The sequence below is a fragment of the Manis pentadactyla genome, chromosome 10, assembly GCF_030020395.1.
Source record: "Manis pentadactyla isolate mManPen7 chromosome 10, mManPen7.hap1, whole genome shotgun sequence".
Taxonomy (NCBI): domain Eukaryota; kingdom Metazoa; phylum Chordata; class Mammalia; order Pholidota; family Manidae; genus Manis; species Manis pentadactyla.
The window spans coordinates 8766281-8785554 of record NC_080028.1 but is presented as its reverse complement, the minus strand read 5'-3'; the positions used below and the strand labels follow the sequence as shown (position 1 = coordinate 8785554).

The following is a 19274-nucleotide window of genomic DNA, read 5'->3' as shown; positions in this document are numbered from 1 at the left end:
GAGAATCCAGAGTGTAATGTGGCCAACCAGGCACCTGGGACCTGAGGGTGGTCAGAAATGGGGTCCCTCCCTTTATACGCTTGACGCAGCCCTCTTGTTGACGGGATAGGACCCTCCCCCCGGCGCGACCCCGAATTTTAAGGAGGTGGCCGCCAGGCTGGGCCCTTTGTGCCCTCCGGGGAGGGGTGGGGGCTCCCCCGCCGCCGCCGTCAGGCTGTCTGTCGCCTCCACGCCTACCCCCTCCGGCGTCCCGCGCCTGCAGCTTTCCCCGAAGACATTTGGTGTCAGTATAAGGACGGCTTTGCCTCGCACGCGGCGCGGCTCGGTCTCGCCGCCGCCGCACGTCCCCGCACCGCCCGGCGCTCAGGCTCCTCCGCAGCCCCCGCCGCGCGCGGACCCCGCGCCTCGAGCCCCGGGCCGGAGGCGCGAGCAGAGCCGAGACCGGCGAGGGACGCGGTTCCGCCGCCGCGCGTCCGCCCCCCGGGCACTTGCCCGCCGCCCGGTCCCCGCAGCGCCCCCGCCCCGGCCCCGAGCGCCGCGCCTCCGCCCGCCCGCCGCCCGCCGCGCGCCCCAACTCCGGCTCGGTCCGCGCTCGTCCGCGCCGCCGGCTTCCCGCCGCCCGCCTGAGCCTCGCCGAACCTCCCGCCATGGCCCGGGCCCCCGCGCCCGCCGCCCACCGCCCGCCGCCCCGCGCGCCCCAGGGGCTCAGCTGATCCTGAATTAGGGGGGGCGGCTGGCGGGGCTGGGGTCTCCCTCGATTTCCGGCTTTGGGGGGACGCGTCGTCCCCTCGTCTCCAACCTGGACGACCCCCCGCTGCCCGGCCAAGTCCATGCCAAGGTAAAGGGGGGTGGGGGGCGGGGAGGAGGAAGGGAGGGAGGGCTCAGCTCCCAGGCCAGTTTCTTGGCGCGTCGGGTTCTTTATTTATTGAGGCGTTTATTTATTTATTTCCGGGCACTGATGCCCCAACCCGCGCGTGTCCATCTAGTCGGCCCCGCACCCCGTGCCTTCAGGGCAGGTGCCTTGGGAGGAAGGACGGGAAACTTTGACCGGTCCCTTCTCCAAGGCCACGAAAGTTCTCTCGGTGCCAATGCTGAAGCCGGCTGAGCCAGCGCTGCAGAAATTTATTCAACAAGTCAGGCTGCCGGCTGGGGCCCAGGCTTCTGTCTGTCCTGCTGCCACGGTGCTGCTGCGGCTCTGCGGCCAGCTGGACCGGCGCTGGTGCCAGGGTCCAGAGGGCTGCGCTGGGAGCTTGGCGGAGGGAGAGCGGCAGCAGGGGGATTGAATGGGGGAATCCCAGGCAGCGTGAACTTTCCTGGAGGCCAGGGTGGCAGCACCCCCACCCTGGTCAGCACCCCAGGCGGTGCCCAGGGCCTCACTGCGTGAAGCCAGGCCAGGGTGGGACCTGGGACTCTGGGGGTAAAAGGAATCCTCAGCAGGTTGGGGCTGGTTACATAATGAGTGTTTATGATGACTGGGTTTTAATTGTCTGCTGGTGGTGTGTGTGGGATGAGGGGCAAGAGGCCTCGGCAGGGGGTGGGAAGGCCTATGGGAGGGAGGTCATGATGCTTGGGGGAGGGGGCTCCCCGACGAGCCCAGGCTGAGGCATCTGACAGCTGCTCTGCTGTATCTTTCTCCCCTTCAGGGTCCTGGGGTCTCCTGAGCCGTGGATGACATTGGTGGGTGGGGAGACCCCTGAGCTATTCTGGCCCTGTGAGCCGTGTTCCGGGGCCAGGTGTGTGTGTGTGTGTGTGTGTGTGTGTGTGTGTGAGAGAGAGAGAGAGAGAGAGAAGAAGATGCCTGCTCGCGCCTGCGCCTGTGCGGTGTGATGGGGTCTGACGCGCCCTGTGAGAAGTGTCCTGGGGCTCAGGTGGGCCTGGGCAGGTAGCAGGTCTGTTGTCCTCTCCCTGAAGGAGTGAGGGGTGTTTACCCCTCAGATGCTGGCACCACCTGGGGGCCAGGATGCCGCGCAGATGGGGATGTGGGTCCATGGGCTGGGCCCGGTGGGAAAGGGTCTGGCGAGCTTGGGCCTGCCTCCCAGTGACCGAAATCCTCAGGCCCTGCCCACACTGTTGGGCCACTTCTTGGGTCAGCGTCTCCCCTCAGCTCCAAGGACTGGCTTTGGAAACTTCGTCTGCCTTTCAGGACAAACTTTCTGTTCAGGCTTCAGGACCTGGACTGGGATGGGGACTGGGCCGGGAGTCTGGAGACATTTTCCCCTTCCTGCCTCCTCCCTCCACGTCGAGCCAGTGGGAGGGGGTGTCAGTGGGTGACAGGGTCGACGGTGACACTGAGTGGGGACCCATTCTGGGACGGCCCTGGGGGGAGGAAGAGGAAAAGGAGGAGCACGTCCTGGGGACGCTGAGCGGGCTTGGTGCGGGACTCGCCAGCCACCCTCCTGCCTGGCCCTGCGGCACGCACACACGGGAGCGCCTGGGCGCACGCCGAGGCCTCGGGCTCCCTTCCTGGCTGCCCAGAGCTGCCCCAGACCTGCCCCTGGGCGGTGTGAGGAGCAGCTTCGGGGAGGGGCTGCCGTCTTGGCCGAAGGCCGCTCTTGGTTCTTCCGCCGGTTCTCTGGACCCATCCCCCCACCCTCCCTCCAGGCCCTTTGAGGGGGCATCATCTGGGCCCACCAGGGGGCGCCAAGCGGCAGTTCCAGAGTCCCTGGGCCTTAATCCCTTGGGTGGGGAAGGGAGGTGGGGGTGGAGGTTGTTGGGAGAAGCCCTCCTTTCCCACCTTCTCCCTCTGTCTCTGGCTCCAGACAGCTGCCCCTCCTGAGCCCACAGCCCGGCTGCGAGCAGTTTCAGGGAAGAGGCAACCGTAGCCTCTCTGGGCCTGGACCCGCATCCCCACCCAGAGCCCACAGGGCTCACCGCCTCTGACTGCCCTCCTCCGGTCTCCTTCAGCAGGGCCCCCCATTGCTGTCTCTGCCACCGTCACCCGGCACTCTGGGCTCTCCTGGGACAGCCTTTCTGGACACCACTCTGTCCCTCCAACACCCTGGGGGGGCTCCTGTACCCAGCACTTTCCGAGTGCAGCACAGGCTTCCATGGGGGCTCCTTGGTTCGCGTCTGCCTCCCCCTCAGCTGCTGCTTTGTTCTCTGAGTGCCCAGTTCCTGGTTCAGGGTGCTCAAAAACTGCATCTGGAAAATGGGATGCTGGGCAGGGTGCGAGTGTCCAGGGGGACCCCACAGGGATGCTTCCCTCTCCTCCATCCCCGCACCTCTCTGGCTTCAGCCCCTGCCCCCCACCATCTCGCCTTCCCTCCCCCACTGCCCGTTCTGACCCCTTCCCTCCCGCTGTTCTTCCCTGCAGAACATTTTCTTCCTACCGGCCCTGGGGGCTGCTTTGGCCTCGTGCCCCTGGAGTCCTGAGGATGTGCTGAGTGGGTGCGTGTGGTCTGTGCGTGCAGGCTCCCAGGAGCTGTGGTCTGTGGGTCTGTAGGCCCTTGGGTGCGTGGGTGTGTAGATGTGGGGGTGCGTGTGTCTATGAGTCTGTGGATGTGTGGATTCGTGGTTTCAAGGGTCCATCAGATCCTGATGTCTAGGAAGATGTAGGCTGAGTGTCTCCCTCTCAAGGCTGTCAGTCTGAGGAAGGAAGAAAACAAAACCCGATTTTCTTTTTCATATTTATTAAGTGCCTACTATGTGCCAAGCCCTGTTCCGGTCACTGGAGGACACAAAACCCACAAAATCTGCTGTCTTGGGGCTTTTCTGCCCCTGGGAGGGGCCTGGGGCTTCCCGTGTGCCCGGTGCTCATGGCCACATGGCCACAGGGCTTGGCTTCCTCCTGCGCTCTTGGAGGGGAGAACCCGGGCTGAGTTGGATATGTGGTGGGGTGCAGATGGGGGAGGGCTTTGAAAGCACAGTGTTTGATGCCCTTGAGCAAGTGCTGGGAGCTTCTGGGGTTCCCTGGGCAGGAGAGGGTGAGAGGGAAGTGGTTTCTCCAGTGGGGAGGCCATGGTCTTTCAGGGCTGGAGGTCAGCATAGACCTGGCCCTGTCTCATGGGCCTTTCCCCTTCATCTCTGGGGCCCAAACTCTGCCAATGCCCCCTTTTCCTGGACTCTGGCTAGGGAGGTCTCACTGATGCATTTTGAGAAGAGTATCAGGGTGTTCGCTGTCCTTACCACTGACCACTGGCCCTGTGAGCTGCAAGGGCCATGTTCTGTTCTCTGTCAGCAGCCAAAGGACTTAGGCCTCCTCACTGGATCACCCGTCTCTAGTCCTGGCTGGGAGAGACAATGAGCAAGTAGCCTCCTGAGCATGGCCGATAGGGGCAAGGCAGCTGGCCTTACGGGGGAGTCAGCTCCTTATACAGTTGGGGCCATACCCTCCACCTTCAGGGAGTTTTGTGAGGCTTACAAGTGTCTCCCCAGTGCCTAGCACAGGGCCTGGTACAGTGAAGCTATTTTTCTTTTATTAAGGTGCTTTCTGAACTTCATTCTCTGTGTGCTGTCCCTTTTGCAAGGTGGAGAAGGTCTCATATTCTGCATTTTGTACGAACCTTGGTAGGATTGTGTGATGCAGGGAGGGTGAGCTGGGACCCCGCCCTGGGCCCTGGGCCTCCTGGCCCAGTGCTCCTCCTGTAGAACACCCTGCCTCCCACCAGGGGCGGTGTTCACCCTGCTCTGTTAGCTGTAGTAAGTCCCAAGGCCTTAATTACTGCAGAGCGAGTAAAAGATGATCAGCAGAGTCACCTGCTGGGAAATGTTCACACACACTGATGGAGATTCAAACCCAGCCTCACTTGCTGGCCCTTGTCATAAGGCCAGGAGCCAACACACAAGTGACAATGTCTAGTGAGGGACATATGGACAGGTAGTGGGGGCACGGTGGGTGGGCTGCAACCTCCTGGCCACAGCCTGGCCTCGATGACCCTTTGACTGGTGACCTGGATTTGGGCTTTCCAGATCCAAATCTTAGCACTTTTACTAGTAGCACTTGACCTTGGGAAAATCCCTTAACCTCTTGGTGCCTACGTTTACTCACCAATAAAGTGGAGAGAGCTAGAGCATTTTGAGTCACTCGGCACGTAGTAAGTGCTCAGCAAATGATGGTGGCTGTGACTCTCATTAACCACCATGGGAGGGGTTTCTGACCCAATTCGTCAAACTCTGCAAAGCTGGGAAGGCTAGCTGTTGATTTTGGTGACAGGACCAGGATGACTGTGATGTGTAAGCAGGCTCAGCTGGCCAGACCAGAGCAAGTTTTGTGCCAGGTCATGCACTTGGGGGCCAAACTTCAGCCTTTCATCTTTTGGCTGGAGGAGCCTTGCCTTGGTTAAAGCTCCTCTGAAGAAGATCCGAGGGTGCCAGTGTACCACATGCCCTATAGGTCCTGCAGTCTGACTGGGTTGCCAGCCAGGCTCTGGAGCTCCCAGGCTGCATCCAGAGAGACCCCCAGTGCAGAGTCAGGCAGGTGATATGTCTGCCGTACTGTGGGTGAGTTGGTGCAAACCTGGTCCTGCCCTTTTGGGGAAAAGTAGGCAAACTTGAACGTGACTGGGGAGGGGTCCCAAGGAACAGATGGTCTGAAATTGTTGCCCAAGGAATGGTTGAGGGAGCTGGTGACAAGAGGCCTGGGGCAGATGAGGCTCAGGGGTGGGCGGGCTGTCATCACGCATCTGCAGGGCTGTCATGCGGAAGAGGGAGCAGACAGAGGGTTCTGGGAGCTCTGGGATGCTGGCTGGAAGATTCTGGGAGTCAGGTTTCCCGCAGCCGCACAAGGACTTTCCTACAGGCCACCAGATGCAACGCAGATGCTTCGGTGTGTGCGCGAGTGGGTGTTGTGTGTGTGTCTGTGTACGAGTGTGTGTGGTTGTATGTGGCTGTGTGAGTGTGAGGTGCATGAGGTGTGTGTGCATGTGTGTCTGTGAGTGTGATAGTGTGTGAGCTGTGTGTGTGGCTGTGGGTGTATGAGAGTGCGAATGTGAGGGTGACTGTGTGATCTTTGTGCTGGTGAGCGTGGAGTGATGGTTAGGACACTTCAGGGGTCTCATTCTTTTCAGAGATTCCCCGTGTTGAGATCTGGAGCCCAGGAGTCTAAAGCAGATAGTGTGCTTCTGAACTCCTAAGTTTCAGAATTTTGGAATTCTGCAGCTGACGGTGTAGTGAGCATGGGAGACCCTTGGGGGCTTGCTGTGTGCTGGCCTGGTCTCTGGTGGTGGGGTCACGTGCTCACGTGTGTTACCCCCGTATCCTCCCAGTAGCCCTGCCACAGAAATCGTCATCCCCGCTTCATAGATGGGACAACATGGTCCCCTGCCAGGCAGAGTTGTGTGCCAAGACGGACTGGTGCCCAAGCTGGGGCTCTAACACGGGTCTTGGCTTTGGAGTCTGTGCTCGACATGCCACGCTTTAAAGTCTAAAGTTATTAAAGTTTACCTCTTGGGCTTCTAAGGTTCTGGGTCATTCTAAGATATTCTGGTTGTCAGATTCCTGGATTCTAGTATTCCCATCTGAATCTGTGGCTTTTTCTTTCAGCCGTGACACTAGCTAACGTGTGGTTGTTGGCAAAGGGATAAACAAGTTGCCTGCCTGCGTGTGCCTGTGAACACACACACACCCAGGGCTCGGCCTCGGGCCTTTCTCCCCCAGGACTCTGAGCTTTGCTGCCACAAGGCCTCCCCACACCACACTCCAGGGGCTCTGGAGTGCCAGCTGGAAGATTCTGGGAGGCAGGTTTCCCCAGACGTGGGAACTGGGAGGGTCTTTGCCCACACTGGGCATCTTAGTTGTCCCATACCTAGACCATCATTGCCTGGTGACTTGGTTGGGATGGAAGGCCTGGCTCCAGGGCGGTTTTCCCTGCCGCAGGGTGGTGCCTGTAGTGGTTCATTGCTTGGCCTCAGGAGTGAGAGACCTCAACTGGGACCCTGATTCTACCCTGTGCCAGCTGGGTGCCCTTGGGCACTGCTGGACCTCCCTGGGCCTCAGTCTCCTTCCCTGTAAAGTAGAAACAAGCATGGTCTGTACATCATGGGGTGGTGGTGGGAACTGGCATAGATGATGAAGAGACAGCCCTTTGCCTGTTGTCCCAGCACAGAGTCACTCAGTCGGGGCTTCTGCGAATCTGTGTTGATGGTAGTGATGGAGATGGTGGTGGTGGTCGTGGCGGCAGAGAGAGGTCTGGGGTGGCTACCCCTGGGGACAGCACAGGTGGCCCCATGTACACTTGGACATCTTTCCTCGGGTCCCAGAGAGCCTGTGCAGCCACATCATGTTGCCTCTTCACAAGGGCCTGCTGAGGTTGGCAGGAGGAGGTGTGATCTTTATGGAGAAGGAAACTGAGGCTTCAAGAGGCCAGTGGAGTCAGGAGTTGGGGGTGTGTGTGTTTCAGAAACAGAGGGTCCTGTTCCAGGCCTGCCGCGGTCCATGGAGGCCAGTCCAGTTACCACACCACTGCTGGTCGGGGGGCCCACCTGGAAGCACTTACAGGGAGGGGGCTCGGGCAGATCACACTTTGGGGCCAGATGGGCCTGAGTTGGAACCCACCAGTGCTGCCCCCTGAAGTAAGTCCTCCCTGTGGGGCTCCACCTGTAGACACGTTGGAGGCCATGGGGCTCAGCTGCCCAAGCCCCAGAGCTCCCATCCAGGAGCTCATCAGCCGCTGGGGACAGGGCAGAGGGAGGTGGGGATGGGGAGCAGGTCAGAGTGTGGCAGCCTGGGCAGCTGCTGGGGAGCAGGTTGGAGGGAGATGGGCCGGGTGATCAGGGGAGGCGGGTGAGAGGGTGGAGGCTGGGTGGGCACTAGGGGGTGTGTTGGGGGTGTGTCTGAGTGGGCCCCCACCGTGAGAGGGGAGAGGTGTGAGCACAAAGGAAAACAGTGTGACAGCCTTAAACGGGTAAATGAGGCAAAAGCCAGTAAATTCACGTGGATGGAGCTGAGAGAGGAGGGGTGGCTGTGTGTGGTCCCAGAGGCCACGGTGGCTCTGCCTGCCTGTGCAGTTGCAGGGCAGGTGTGGGTGGTGCTGGCCCCAGTGGCACTGGCCTGCAGTGCCAGGCTCTTCTGCCCCCAAATCAGGTCTTGAACCCATCTCAGTCGCCCACCTCCATCAGTGCCCCAGGCCAGGCCAGCCCCCTGCCAGCCTCCTTGTGGCCCTTCCTGCTCCACCCCGGTCCCTCCACTCAGTCTCCCTTCAGACCCCAGAGGGGTGGCTTAAAACCACAGACCAGAGCCCAGCACTCTCTGTAAAAACCCAGCTGTGGCTTCCTGTTGCACTTGGAATAAAATGCAAGCTCCTTCCGTAAGCTCACCACAGGCCCTGCCAAACTCTGATTTTGTCCTCATTCCTGGCCACAGGCTCAGTCACGCTGGCCTCATTTCTGTGCCTTAAGTGCCCCAAGCTCATAATTCCGTCTTCCCGGCCTTTGCACATGCCGGTTGCTCTTCCACGGATCACCCATGGCTGGTGCCTTCTGATTCTTGCTTTTCATCTTAAATGTTTCTTTCCTTAGAGAGGGCAAGGTGGTTTTAACCCTTTTCCACCTTTCTCCCTGGCTTATTTACTTCCCAGCACTTTTTATTCATTTATTCAACTAATATTTATTGAGTACCTAGTATGTTCCAGGTACTGTTTCAGGAGCTGGGGAGATAGCAGTGAACAAAACAGACCCCACAGTCCCTGCTCTCTTACAGCCTTCTTTCAGGCTGGGGAGACAGGCACTAAATCATGAAGATATAAATACATAAACTACACTGTATGTTTGATGGTGATAAGAGCTATGGAAACCCAGAGAGAGAGAAATTAATTAACTTATGTGTCTTTCTACCTTTCTGGAGTGTTGGCTGACTGAAGGCTGGTGTCGAGTCTGCCTTATTCACCAGCATAGCCAAGAGCCTTGACAGTGCCTGCACATAGTAGGTGCTCAGAAAGTATCTGTTGGACAGATGGATGAGTCATCAGGGCCTGGGACATGGAAGAGAGGGGGTTCCTGGGAGAGGGAATAGTGTGAGCAGAGGCCCAGAGGAGGCAGCTCTAAGCCTGGAGGAGGTCCAGTCTGACAGGAGCAAGGGGCCAGTGCAGGGGTGGTGGGCTCAGAGGCTGGCACCGTGGTGGGCAGACCTGAAGCCACCCCAGGAAGGGTGTTTTTAAGCCCAGTGGTCCACGTGAAGGCTGAGGTGCCTGGGAGCTTATGTAAGGCCCATGGCTGTTTTTCTCGAACCAAGAGCAAAGCCCGAGCTCGGCAGAAAACTCTGCCTCCCTGACCAGCCGGGTGAAGTGGCAGGAGGTGCCAGCTCCCGCCTGTTGCCCCCGGGAGCCAGGGAAATGTTCAAACACATCAGCTCTGGGCAGCTCGGCCGACAGCTTAGCAGCCATGGGGGGCAGCTGGATTGGCGCCACGGGCTTGGGCTTCACCTCCTCTCCCACTGCCCGACCTGGTGCTGTCAGGCCTCTAGGGCCCAGGAGACCCCAGCGGGCGAAGAGTCAGGGATTGGTAACCTCTTGGGTGAGGTGGTGAGGGGGCCGGTACTGACCAGAGGCTGTTGTTCCTGCCCTGCCATTGGCCACTGGTGTAGAGGTGGCCAGGCCAGGCCAAGGTCAGTCATCACTGCCTCTGGAGGGCCAGTGCTGGAGTGTTTGCCTCTTACCATACCCTAGATCTCCTTCCTTAGGGGGTCTTGGTTTATCCATCTGCCCACTTGGCATAACAGCCCTCCTGGCATTGTCGTGAGCATGAGATGAGATCAGAATGTGGAAGTTCCCCTGAGCTGCAGTCAGAGCAGCTACATAATTTGCAGGGCTCAATGCAAAAGGAAAAGGCAGGGCCCCTTGATCACAAATTACTAAGAATTTCAAGTTGGTGACAGCAGAGCATTAAACCAAGGGCAGGGCCCCTCTATGCGTGGGTCCTGGGTGGCTGTGTAGGTCACACACCTAGGAAGCCATCCCTGGTGGAGTTCTAGCTCTGCTCTTACCTGATTGTGTGCCTGCCCTGTCCCTTGTGGGCCTCAGTCTCTTCATCTGTAAAGCAAAGACGTTGGTGTGTAACGTCCCTGAGTTCCCACTTCTGTGGGGCAGTGGATGGGGGACCCTAGGCTCAACTGCCAGTCTCAGCTCAGATGTCAGTTCTCAGGGAAGCCTGCCCTGATTCCCTCCCTACTTGCCCAGGTCCCACAGCAGGCCCAATATCTCCTTCCTTATTTGTATCATCCTGGCATTATTATTGGTCTTTACAATAACTTTTTCTTTTTTCTTGTAAATGTTCTTTGCCTTTGATGATGCAATAAATGCACAACTCTAGTCTCATTAAAAAACAAGATCACAGTTACATTCTAAGAAGGTTTTATTTTCTCCACTTATCTCTCCAAAGTTGACCAGACTTGCCCCGGGAACACCCATTTGGAAGTGGATTCTAGCTCCTCAGCTCTTTCCTAATCCTCATGGCCAGAGTGAGGGCCTGAGGCTGGGCTCTCTGAGCCGTGTCCCCTTGTGGGACTGGGGGCGGTGCCAGGCTTGCCCCCCACCCTGTGCCACCTCTCTTTCTCCCCCAGGGCTCCTTGCTCAGTGCCGACATGGCTGAGAGCTCCTCGCCGCCCTCCTCGTCTCCCGCAGCCCTGGCCGCTGAGCTGGGGGTCACGGAGCAGCCAGGGCCCCAGAGTCCCCCCCGCTCCCCGCCAGGCCTCGAGGAGCCCCTGGATGGAGCTGACCCGGACATCCCTTACCCAGACCTGGCACCCGTTGCTTTCTTCTGCCTGCGACAGACCACCAGCCCCCGGAACTGGTGCATCAGGATGGTGTGCAACCCATATCCTTTGTGGGGCCCAGGCTTGTCCGGGCCCTGTGAGGGGCCAGGGTGCTCCCTGCCGGAGCCTGCCTGCCACGCCTTCCTCTGGCTAGGAGGCCTGAGGCCGCTGAGCTGTGGCGGTGGTGAGTGAGCTCAGGTGGTGGGTCTGGGGTGACACTGGGGCATGGAGGCTGGGCTGATGAGGACCTGGGGTGAACGTTCTGGAAGGTGCTGATGACTGCAGGGGTCAGTCCAGTGGCCAGCCGGCTCAGAAAGCCCCCAGGTGTGTGTCTCAGGTGTGCTGCGACTGGGGATGCAAAAGTAAGTCAGACACTGGCTCAGGGCCCAGCTCCCAGTGACTGAGCCGTCTGACGGACGGTGACCCCAGGGCTGATGAGAGCCCGATGGGGACCTGTGGGCATGGACGGGAGCTGGCTGATCCCAACACGCAGGTGAGGCCCTGCCTGCCCCTTGTTCTTTCTTTTGTGCCTCCATCTAGGGCTGGAAGGCAGCAGCAAGCAGCCTCCTCAACAGTCCTCCTGCCATGTGGCTCATGTCCCCTCCTGCTTAACACCCTTCCTGCTTCCATGGCCCCGAGGAGCAGAGGAGAGTCTTCACCAGCCCTCCAGCCCTGCCTGACTTCCTACTGCTCTTCTTCTCTCAGGCTCTTCTAGGCCTCAGGGCCTTCTCACATGCTCTTACCTTTGAAATGCTTTACTTCCCTCTTCACTTGGCCAAATCCTTCATGGCATCCTTCAAATCACCTTTTAAATGCCACCTCCTCAGGGCAGCCCTCTGTGATTCCCTCTCAGCCTCTCCATTTATTGTCACTATCTAGCTGTGAGATTCTGAATCTAACTTTGCCTCCTCCAGGGTACATCAGGGGACCAGGACATGGACTGAGGTTGTGCTAGGGGGCACTCAGGAGCAGATCATAGCCACCAGCTCACCTCATGACCAGTGGGGTGAGCTGGTGGCTGGGGACCAGTGAAGAGGAGGCTTTGGGACCCAGGCATGGTGGCCTTTGGTTTTTGGGGCCTACCAAGCAGAACACAGTCCCTGTCAGTGCTTGAGGCCACCAGGGCAGGACCTGAGACCGGCCCTGCATACCTGGGATGTTCTGTGTGCAGGCTGGGTAGGCAGGGCTGGTCCCCAGAAAGTCTGGGGGAGGCAGCCATGTGGAGCCAGGCTGCTGGCCTCCCCACTGTGTAGGAGGCAGAGGTGGTGACAGGCTCTGGGTCCCCTCATGTTGGAAACCAGGGGGACTGTGCAGGAGAAGGTGGAGTGTGGAGCTGGGTGCCCCCAGCTGGGTAGGGGACAGAGAGCCTTGGTATTCCTTCTGCAAGATGGCTCATGGGTCTCAGGCATGGTGAGAGGGTCTGCTCAGTGACCCAGTTCACCCAGCACTCATGACATCTGCCCTGGAATCATGGAGGACAGGGGGGCAGAGCTGGTCTGTCCTGGGGAGCTCCTGGGATGGGGTAGCCACGTACCACCTAGAGGAGCAGTTTCAGTGTAAAATGCTGGGGAAACATTAGGGGCCTGTAGTGTGTGAGCTGGGGAGTGCCAGGCCAGAGAAGGGGAACTGTGGGAGCTCCGGGCCTTTGAGGGGAAGGAAGGCTGGCTGGGGGACCAGGGAGACAGTGAACCACATCATAGGGACCTTAACTGGGTGGGACAAGGGTTGATTCTGGCTCTGCCATTTGGGTGCTGTGTGACCTTGGGAAAGTCACTTTACCTCTCTGGGCCTCACATGGTCTGGATGGTCAAGACTGCTCCTGGTGGAGGCATGGCTCAGGTGACCTTGGCCTGGGATGATGGCCCAGCTTACCCTCTGACAGGCTCTGGCAGGTCTGGCTGGGCTGAAGCAGCACAAAGCCAGCGCAAGTGTCACAGAGCAGTCCCTGGATGGGAAGCAGATCTGAGTCTCGTGTGCCATAAACTAGGTGTGTGACTTTGGGCAGCCCCCTCTCTCTGAGCCTCTGTACCTCTACCTAAAAAGGAGGGGCTGGATGAGATGCCCCCTCCAGCCCTGGGAGGCTGAGGTGCAGCTATACTTGCTCACACCCTTGACCTCAGGCACCCTGGGCCCTGACTACTGAGCAGCCCACAGACACCCTTCAAGGTCGCTCCATTTCTGGGCTATTGGGCAGACAGAGTCCCTGGGGTCCTTTGCACTTTGTTCTCCCCACCCCTCTGGTCTCCACCCTCAGGGCCTGCGGGAACCGGGGATGGGGAGCAGCAGTCGAGCCAGCCGAGGAAGGAAGGGGAGGCGTCCCGATCCTGTGTAGAGCTGGGCTCGGTCCTCTTCTGTCTGGGGACAGCCCTGGGCCCGAGCATGGAGAAGCTGCATGGGGCGGAGGTGAGGCCAAGGTAGCCCCTTCCTTCAGGAGGGGTTCTGCAACGCTGGGAGTTGCTCAAGCGTGTTGGGCTCCCTGGCCCCACAGCAGAGACCGCTGAGCTAGGGTCAAGGATTCAGGTGTCAGCCTGAACTGGCGGCCTGACTCCTGGGTGCCTTCTAGACCAAAGGGCTGCTGGTTCCTGAGCGGAGCAGCTTCAAAAGTGCCAGCTTCTGGGACTCTCTGACTCAATACTTCTGTGATCGAGTCTAAAGGTTCAGGGTTTAGATTTAAGGCCCTGGACTCTAAAATTCTAAGCCTCTGTGATTCAGACTGTAAAGTTCTGTGTTTCAAAAAGGGTGTAAGTCTAAGATTTGGTGGCTGCCGTGGTGTGTGTTCAAGAGATGGCAGACCTGCGATCTAGGCCCTGTGGATACAAGCTGTAGTGTTAAGGTTTCATAGCCTGTGTTGGGTTGGTCGGGGAGAGGCCAAGGCCAGTTTCTGCCAATACAGGCTCAGGTGACCTTGGTGTCCACAGGGGACCCCTGGAGCAGGGACTCAATTGTGGGGCGCTCAGGCTAGGCTATACAGTCTTGGTGTGTGTGTGTGTCTTTGATCAGGTGCTGAGGGCCCCAGGATTCTTCCCTGGCCAAAAATTTCCCTCCCTCCCTTCTTCCTCAGAAGGGACCTCAGGGATGATGCTTAACCAAGTGCTCTTCCCCAGGGACACTGTTTACGTATTGGGCATGGCAGTGTTTTGTGGTCCGGGCTGTTTTGCACATTACAGGACATGGATGTTCTTGGTCCCTAAACGCTGGTAGGTAGTGGTCCTCAGTCATCATTGTGACAACCAAAATGACCTTTCACACTTCAAGACTGTAAGATTCTGCTCCCCAGCAAGAACCCAAAGGAATGGTGCACATGGAGGCATCAGGGACAGGCAGCAGAAGCAGCCCTCAGGACCAGCAGGCCTGGGAGGGGGCAGAGCCGTGTGGCAGGGACATGCCCAGACGACTAACCCGTGTGCCAGTGTCCCTAATGCTTGAGGGGCCCTGGCTCAGAGCTTGGCCTTTTGAAGCTTTGTGACTTTGAAGCCCTGATTCAGCTTCTCACCTGCCCAGAACTGGGCCCTGAGTCACCTGCTGACTCACTGGGGAGCCAGAGGCTGCTGGGGCCTTCTCCGAGCTGGCGGGCCGGGGTGGGAAAGGTCAGCTCACCCAAACGTCAGCGCCACTCCCTGCCTGGCCTGGGCCGTGCGCATGCGCCGTCAGCCAGCGTCAGCCGGGAGTCCTCTGGATCTGGAATGGCAGAGGCTCAGTTGCACTGTTTGACTCATGGCTAGGTGGGTGGCACATGGAACGTGCTGGTTATCTGAGACAGACCCAGGGGCTGGTTCTGCCTCTTCCTTGCTGTGCACCTGTGGGCCAGTTTCTTAACCATCTGAGCCTCGATTTCCCCACTCCCATTCACAGGATTGCAGTGAAGATGAAAGCAGTACATAAGGCATATGTGGAAACGGAGCCTTCTAGACTAGAAAAATCATCACATGTGTGGTTATCACTCTTAACTACCTGTACCCAGAAGGGGCACAGGGCTCTCACATAGAGCTGAGTAAACACTCTGCTTGTGGGAGATTCAATAAGACGCTGGGCATCAAGTCTTTAATAGAACATAATGCCTTCAGAGGACATTGTTTCCAGGGAAAATCAGATTCAATCTGTTATTTAGGTAAATTTGTGCCAGTTATGCTGCAAGTATCCATGCCCTCCCCCATGCAGACATTGCTAATCCATCACAGCATCCCCTAGCAGGGCACCCTGGCAGCATCACCGATCAGTTGGAAACCTATTTTGTACCTTAGATTAGACATTGAGAGCCTTTTGTAGGAGAGTAACCGGCTGCATATGGGAGAAGGGACCGGTGGTGGGTGGTAATCATCCTAGTTTCCCCGCTCTGAGCCTTAGTCTTTTCATCTATGCAATGGGTGGATTAAAGATGATCAGAGATGATTCCTGTAAAGTACCTGGTGGCGTGTCCCGTGCAGAGGAAGTCTCAGGAGTGTCGGTGACGGGAACTGGCACTTACTGTGCTGAATGCTTTGCCTGCGTTACCACCTTTAGCCACGCCTGGAGGTAGGCACTGTCACAGCTGCACTGTCCGCAGGAGGAAGGTGAGGTTCAGAGGGGGCACGTCACTTTTATCCAGGATATGGTACAGCCGGGATATGGTAGAGCTGGGATGAAAACCTCAATTTCTCTGAATCTGCGGCCTCAGCTCTTATTCAGGACACTGCTGCCGCCTGTGGGGCTGGGGCAGGCGCCTGGTTCTCGCCCTGGGCAGGGAGGTCTGCTTCGCGGTTCCAAGTGGCTGGGCCACGGGGGTTTCAGCATCTACATTCAGCAGCCACTCTCCTTGGCCTGCCTGGGGCCTTCCCCTGGAGGAGCTGGCCGCCCCTCCCCTTTCAGCTCGCTCTGGGTGGCGGCGGCCTCCCCGCTCCCGCCATCGCCCACCCAGCACTTCTGCTGGGGACTGGCCATGCACGGTGGGGAGCTGGTGGGCTGTGAAGGCTGCCTCTCTGCCTGGCAGGAGGGAGGGCGCCGGCCTGGGCTGGGAGACAGGAGATGCTTGCCCCTCACCCTCGTCTTCCTGACGGCAGGATGGGGAGGCTGGGCAGAGAGGCTGGGAACCGATTCCCACCCTTCTGGGGCGACATCTCTGTGGAGTCTGCAGGGCCTGGGCTCTGAGCTCCTTGCGGGCCGGCTCCCCTGCCCCTTGCCCTGGCTGCAGGGGTCCTGGCTCTCATCAGCCCCTCTGCCCACTGGTGTCAGTTCTGGTCCCCTGCCTGGCTCCAGCCCTCTGCTTGCTAGAGCTGGGGTCTGTGGGTGCTGTCATCCGAAGCCCACCTGGGTGAGACCCCGCCTTGCAAATCCTCTGACCCCACCCATCCATGGGCAGGATGAGGCAGGCCCACGGTCCCATCACAGCCCCGTGGTGCCAAGCCTTGTGGGGTGCCATCGTGAGGGGTCACAGTGCTTGACGAGGAGGTGAATGGCTTCTCTTGCCTGAGACCATTTGACAAGCCTTCATTTGTGTGCCTGGTGCCAGACACATGCGGAGGACAGCTGGGGCCATTTTGTGCACGGGAAGGTCCCTCTGGCTCCTGGGAGACCATCATGAGAGGGCCCTGCGGGATGGCTTGAGGAAGGACGGCGGCCCAGGGTGCTGGCGGGTCCTGGAGAGGAGGGTATGAGTGGAAGTCAGGAGAGGCTCACCTGGGTCACGGTCCCTGGGGTCACCCGAGTGGAGATGAAGCCCTGCTCCCGGCTTCTTGGCCAAGGGGCCTTTGCTTTGGCTGAGCCTTTGTTTGCTCATCTGTGAAATGGGGGTCATAATGACCCCCAGTTGGGAATGTCAGGGGGTCCCGTGAGAATTCCAGGCCAAGCACTGACTGGGCAAACTGCTTAGTGCCGAGCAGTAGCTTTGTCCACCCCGAGGCTGATGGGGACCTGGGGGTGGCTTGGGCTGCCCTGCCAACATTGCCCAGGCACAGGACAAGGGTCCTGGTGGTGGCAGGCAGCTGGGTGCCAGCACTTTTGATGATGGCCTGAGAGGCCTTTGGGCTGGGCTGCCGGGGGGGAGCCTGTAGGAGGCTGGTGGGGGTGGGAAGGCACAGGGAGCGAGAAGAGGAGAAAACCCGGAAGGCCCTAAACGCCGTGGAGGAGGGTTAGGGCGTTCGCTGCAGGGAACCTCTCTCCCGTCACCCTGCTGCTCCTTCTCTGGTCATTTTGTCCACCTCCCTGCCTCCTGGCAGGCTACCTCAGTCCTGCCACACCAGACGGGGCCTTGAGCCACAGGATAAAGGCCTCAAGCCCCTTGTGAGGGCTCCTGACTATCAGCAAGTCTCCCTTCATCTACCTCCATCCCTCCCCTCCTCAGCCCTTTCCCTGTGGCTGGGCTGTTTCTGGGCTTGAGTTCTCCCTGGGGCCTCAGCCCCCTGCCCCTCTGAGAGCTAGCCCACCGCTCTCCTCTGCTGTACAGTGCAGGAGCCCCCAGCCAGAAGCCCGGAGCTGTGGGGCCTCAGGGATCGCCTCTCCCCTGGGCCCACCCTCTCCTCCCCACTCGCTTTCCTCCTCAGGGGGTCCGGGGGTCCCCGTGTGGAAGGGGCTCATCATCTGCCCAGGCTCGTGCCCAGGAGGGGCTGCTGTCTCCCAGCCCCCCAGCCCGTCTGCCTTCTCTCACCTGCTTGCTTCCGCCTTCCCCACTCACGTGCCTTCGGTGGCTCTGTGTCACCCCAGCATCTCCTCCCTTAGCCTGGGTTCGGGGCCTTCTGCGGTCCACCCTGGGGGTCCTGCAGCTGCCTGCCTGCCCGCACACTCTGTTCCAAAGCCCAGACAAGCTGTCGATGTTCCCCTGACACCCCTGCTTTCCTGTCTTTGCTTGTGCTGGGTCTGCCCCCCAGGCCAAGCTTCCTGGCCACCGCCTACAGGAAGTGCTACTGGATCCCAGCCTTTTCTTCTAGACCCCTCAGCCCTTTATCAGCCCTTCCCTATCCTACAAGTTTCCTCCTGCTTCAGGGGAATTGCTTGTTGCTTGTTTCTTTCCTCCACCAGGCCTGAGGCCTGTGAGGGCGGCCGTGACTCTCGAGCACCCAGCACCAGCCTGGCGCTGCTGGGCTCATTCATCACCTTCCAGTCCACGCAGTTCTTTCCCACCCACCACAGCCTCTCAGATTCTCTCATTGCCTCCTGTGGGGTGGCAGGGTGGGCGTTCGTGCGCTCTTCATTCTGTAGCTGGTAGACTAGGTCCAGGAAGGGAGTGTGGCCTGCCCAAGGGAGCATGGCCGGCCACACGTTGAGTCGCCCAGGACGCCTGACTCCCAGGCCAGGGCTGCACACACCCAGCCTGCTTATGCCTGGGAAGGGGGTCTTCAGAGGAGGGTGTCCCCACTTCCCTCAGCCCTGGCCTAATGGGAATGCCCAGACGGATGGCAAGTGTTGCTGGAAGAGGCAACACATGTCCAGGAAATTGTCTCCTTCCCTCCATCTGGTGTAGAGAAGTTTGTTTTTCTCAGAAGTAAAACTCAGTGTCAAGCTGTGCCCTGCGGGTGCTCATGGTGGCCAGAGTAATGCTGAACTCTCATTGGTCAGCTGGGCGGGCTGGACAGCTAGTCAGGGGAACCTGGCTGGGCCAAGGGCAGCCTGACCCTCAGGGCAGCCTCAGGTACCATCCCATGGGGATTTCTGGGTAAAGACAGCTGCTCCTGACCAGCCTGGGGATATTGGTGAAGCCTTCCTGAAGGAGGGGGCATTTGGCTGGGTTTTGCTGCATGAGTAGGGGTTTTCCAGGAGAACAGCTGAGGGATGGTGTTCCAGGCATAGGGGACTATGTAGGGAACAGTGAGGAGTTTAGGGTGACTGGAACAGTGTGAGGCAGGGGCTAGATAGCAGGGTATTGAGTGCCAGGTTAAAGCTTGCCCTTGATCTTGTGGGTAATGGGATCCAGCAGGGACGCGATGTGGGTAAACTCATTTGTTAGAATGGTTGCTTCTGGGGCAGCATGGGGGATGCTTGAGGGAGAGAGACTAAGGCCTGGATAGCAGGCAAGAGGCTCCTGCAACAGACATTGATTGATAGATTAATTGATTCATTCATTCAACAAGTGTTTATTGAAGCCAAGCTATGTGTTGGCCACTGTTCTAGGCTGGAGCCAGGGTGGTCCCAGGGCTGTTCAGCCGTGTTGCCGGGAGCCACGGTGTACGAGGCCAGGTGGGGAAGGTGTCTCCAGCCTGTGGGGGAGGCGGAGCCCCACCAAATCCTACTCCTGCCAAGTGGAATGGGTAAGGGCTGGGCAGAGGAACCCGCAGGGGGCTGCGGGCATACCAGGAGGATGGAGTGGTCAGCCGGTCCTGACCGGGGATGCTGCAGGAGCTGTCCAGGGGAGGTGGCCTCGGAGCCAGGGCAGGAGAGACGCGGAGCGGGGGGGGGGCAATGGCACCCCAGCCGAGGAACAGCCTGCTCAGGGCTCCGAGCCGAGCGGGGGTCACGGGGGCCAGCCTGGAGTGCAGGCTGGGGGAGGAGAGGAGTGGGGGCTCAGCACGCAAGGACATTTGGGGTCCAAGGCCTGGAGGACGGGAAGACTGGGCTGGAGAGGGCACTGGCATTTCCCGAGGCCCCACTGTGCGCTGGGTGCCTTTTTCCTGCCCAGCGGCTCA

The 19274-nt window shown here is 59.3% G+C and overlaps 1 protein-coding gene across 2 annotated transcripts in view; it reads left to right on the top strand.

The window, feature by feature from the left end:
- The first annotated feature begins 706 nt into the window (after window positions 1-706).
- The window catches only part of CACNA1I (calcium voltage-gated channel subunit alpha1 I), a 119212-nt gene continuing 100644 nt past the window's right edge, over window positions 707-19274 (top strand). The window contains exons 1-2 of one of the 2 annotated variants that reach the window (XM_036891390.2): window positions 707-838; window positions 10492-10745. In XM_036891390.2, coding sequence (XP_036747285.2) covers window positions 10513-10745 — 233 coding nt within the window. In that variant the 5' untranslated portion in view covers window positions 707-838; window positions 10492-10512. The remainder of the gene's footprint in view (window positions 839-10491; window positions 10746-19274) is intronic. The other variant, XM_036891388.2, reaches the window with a different exon arrangement.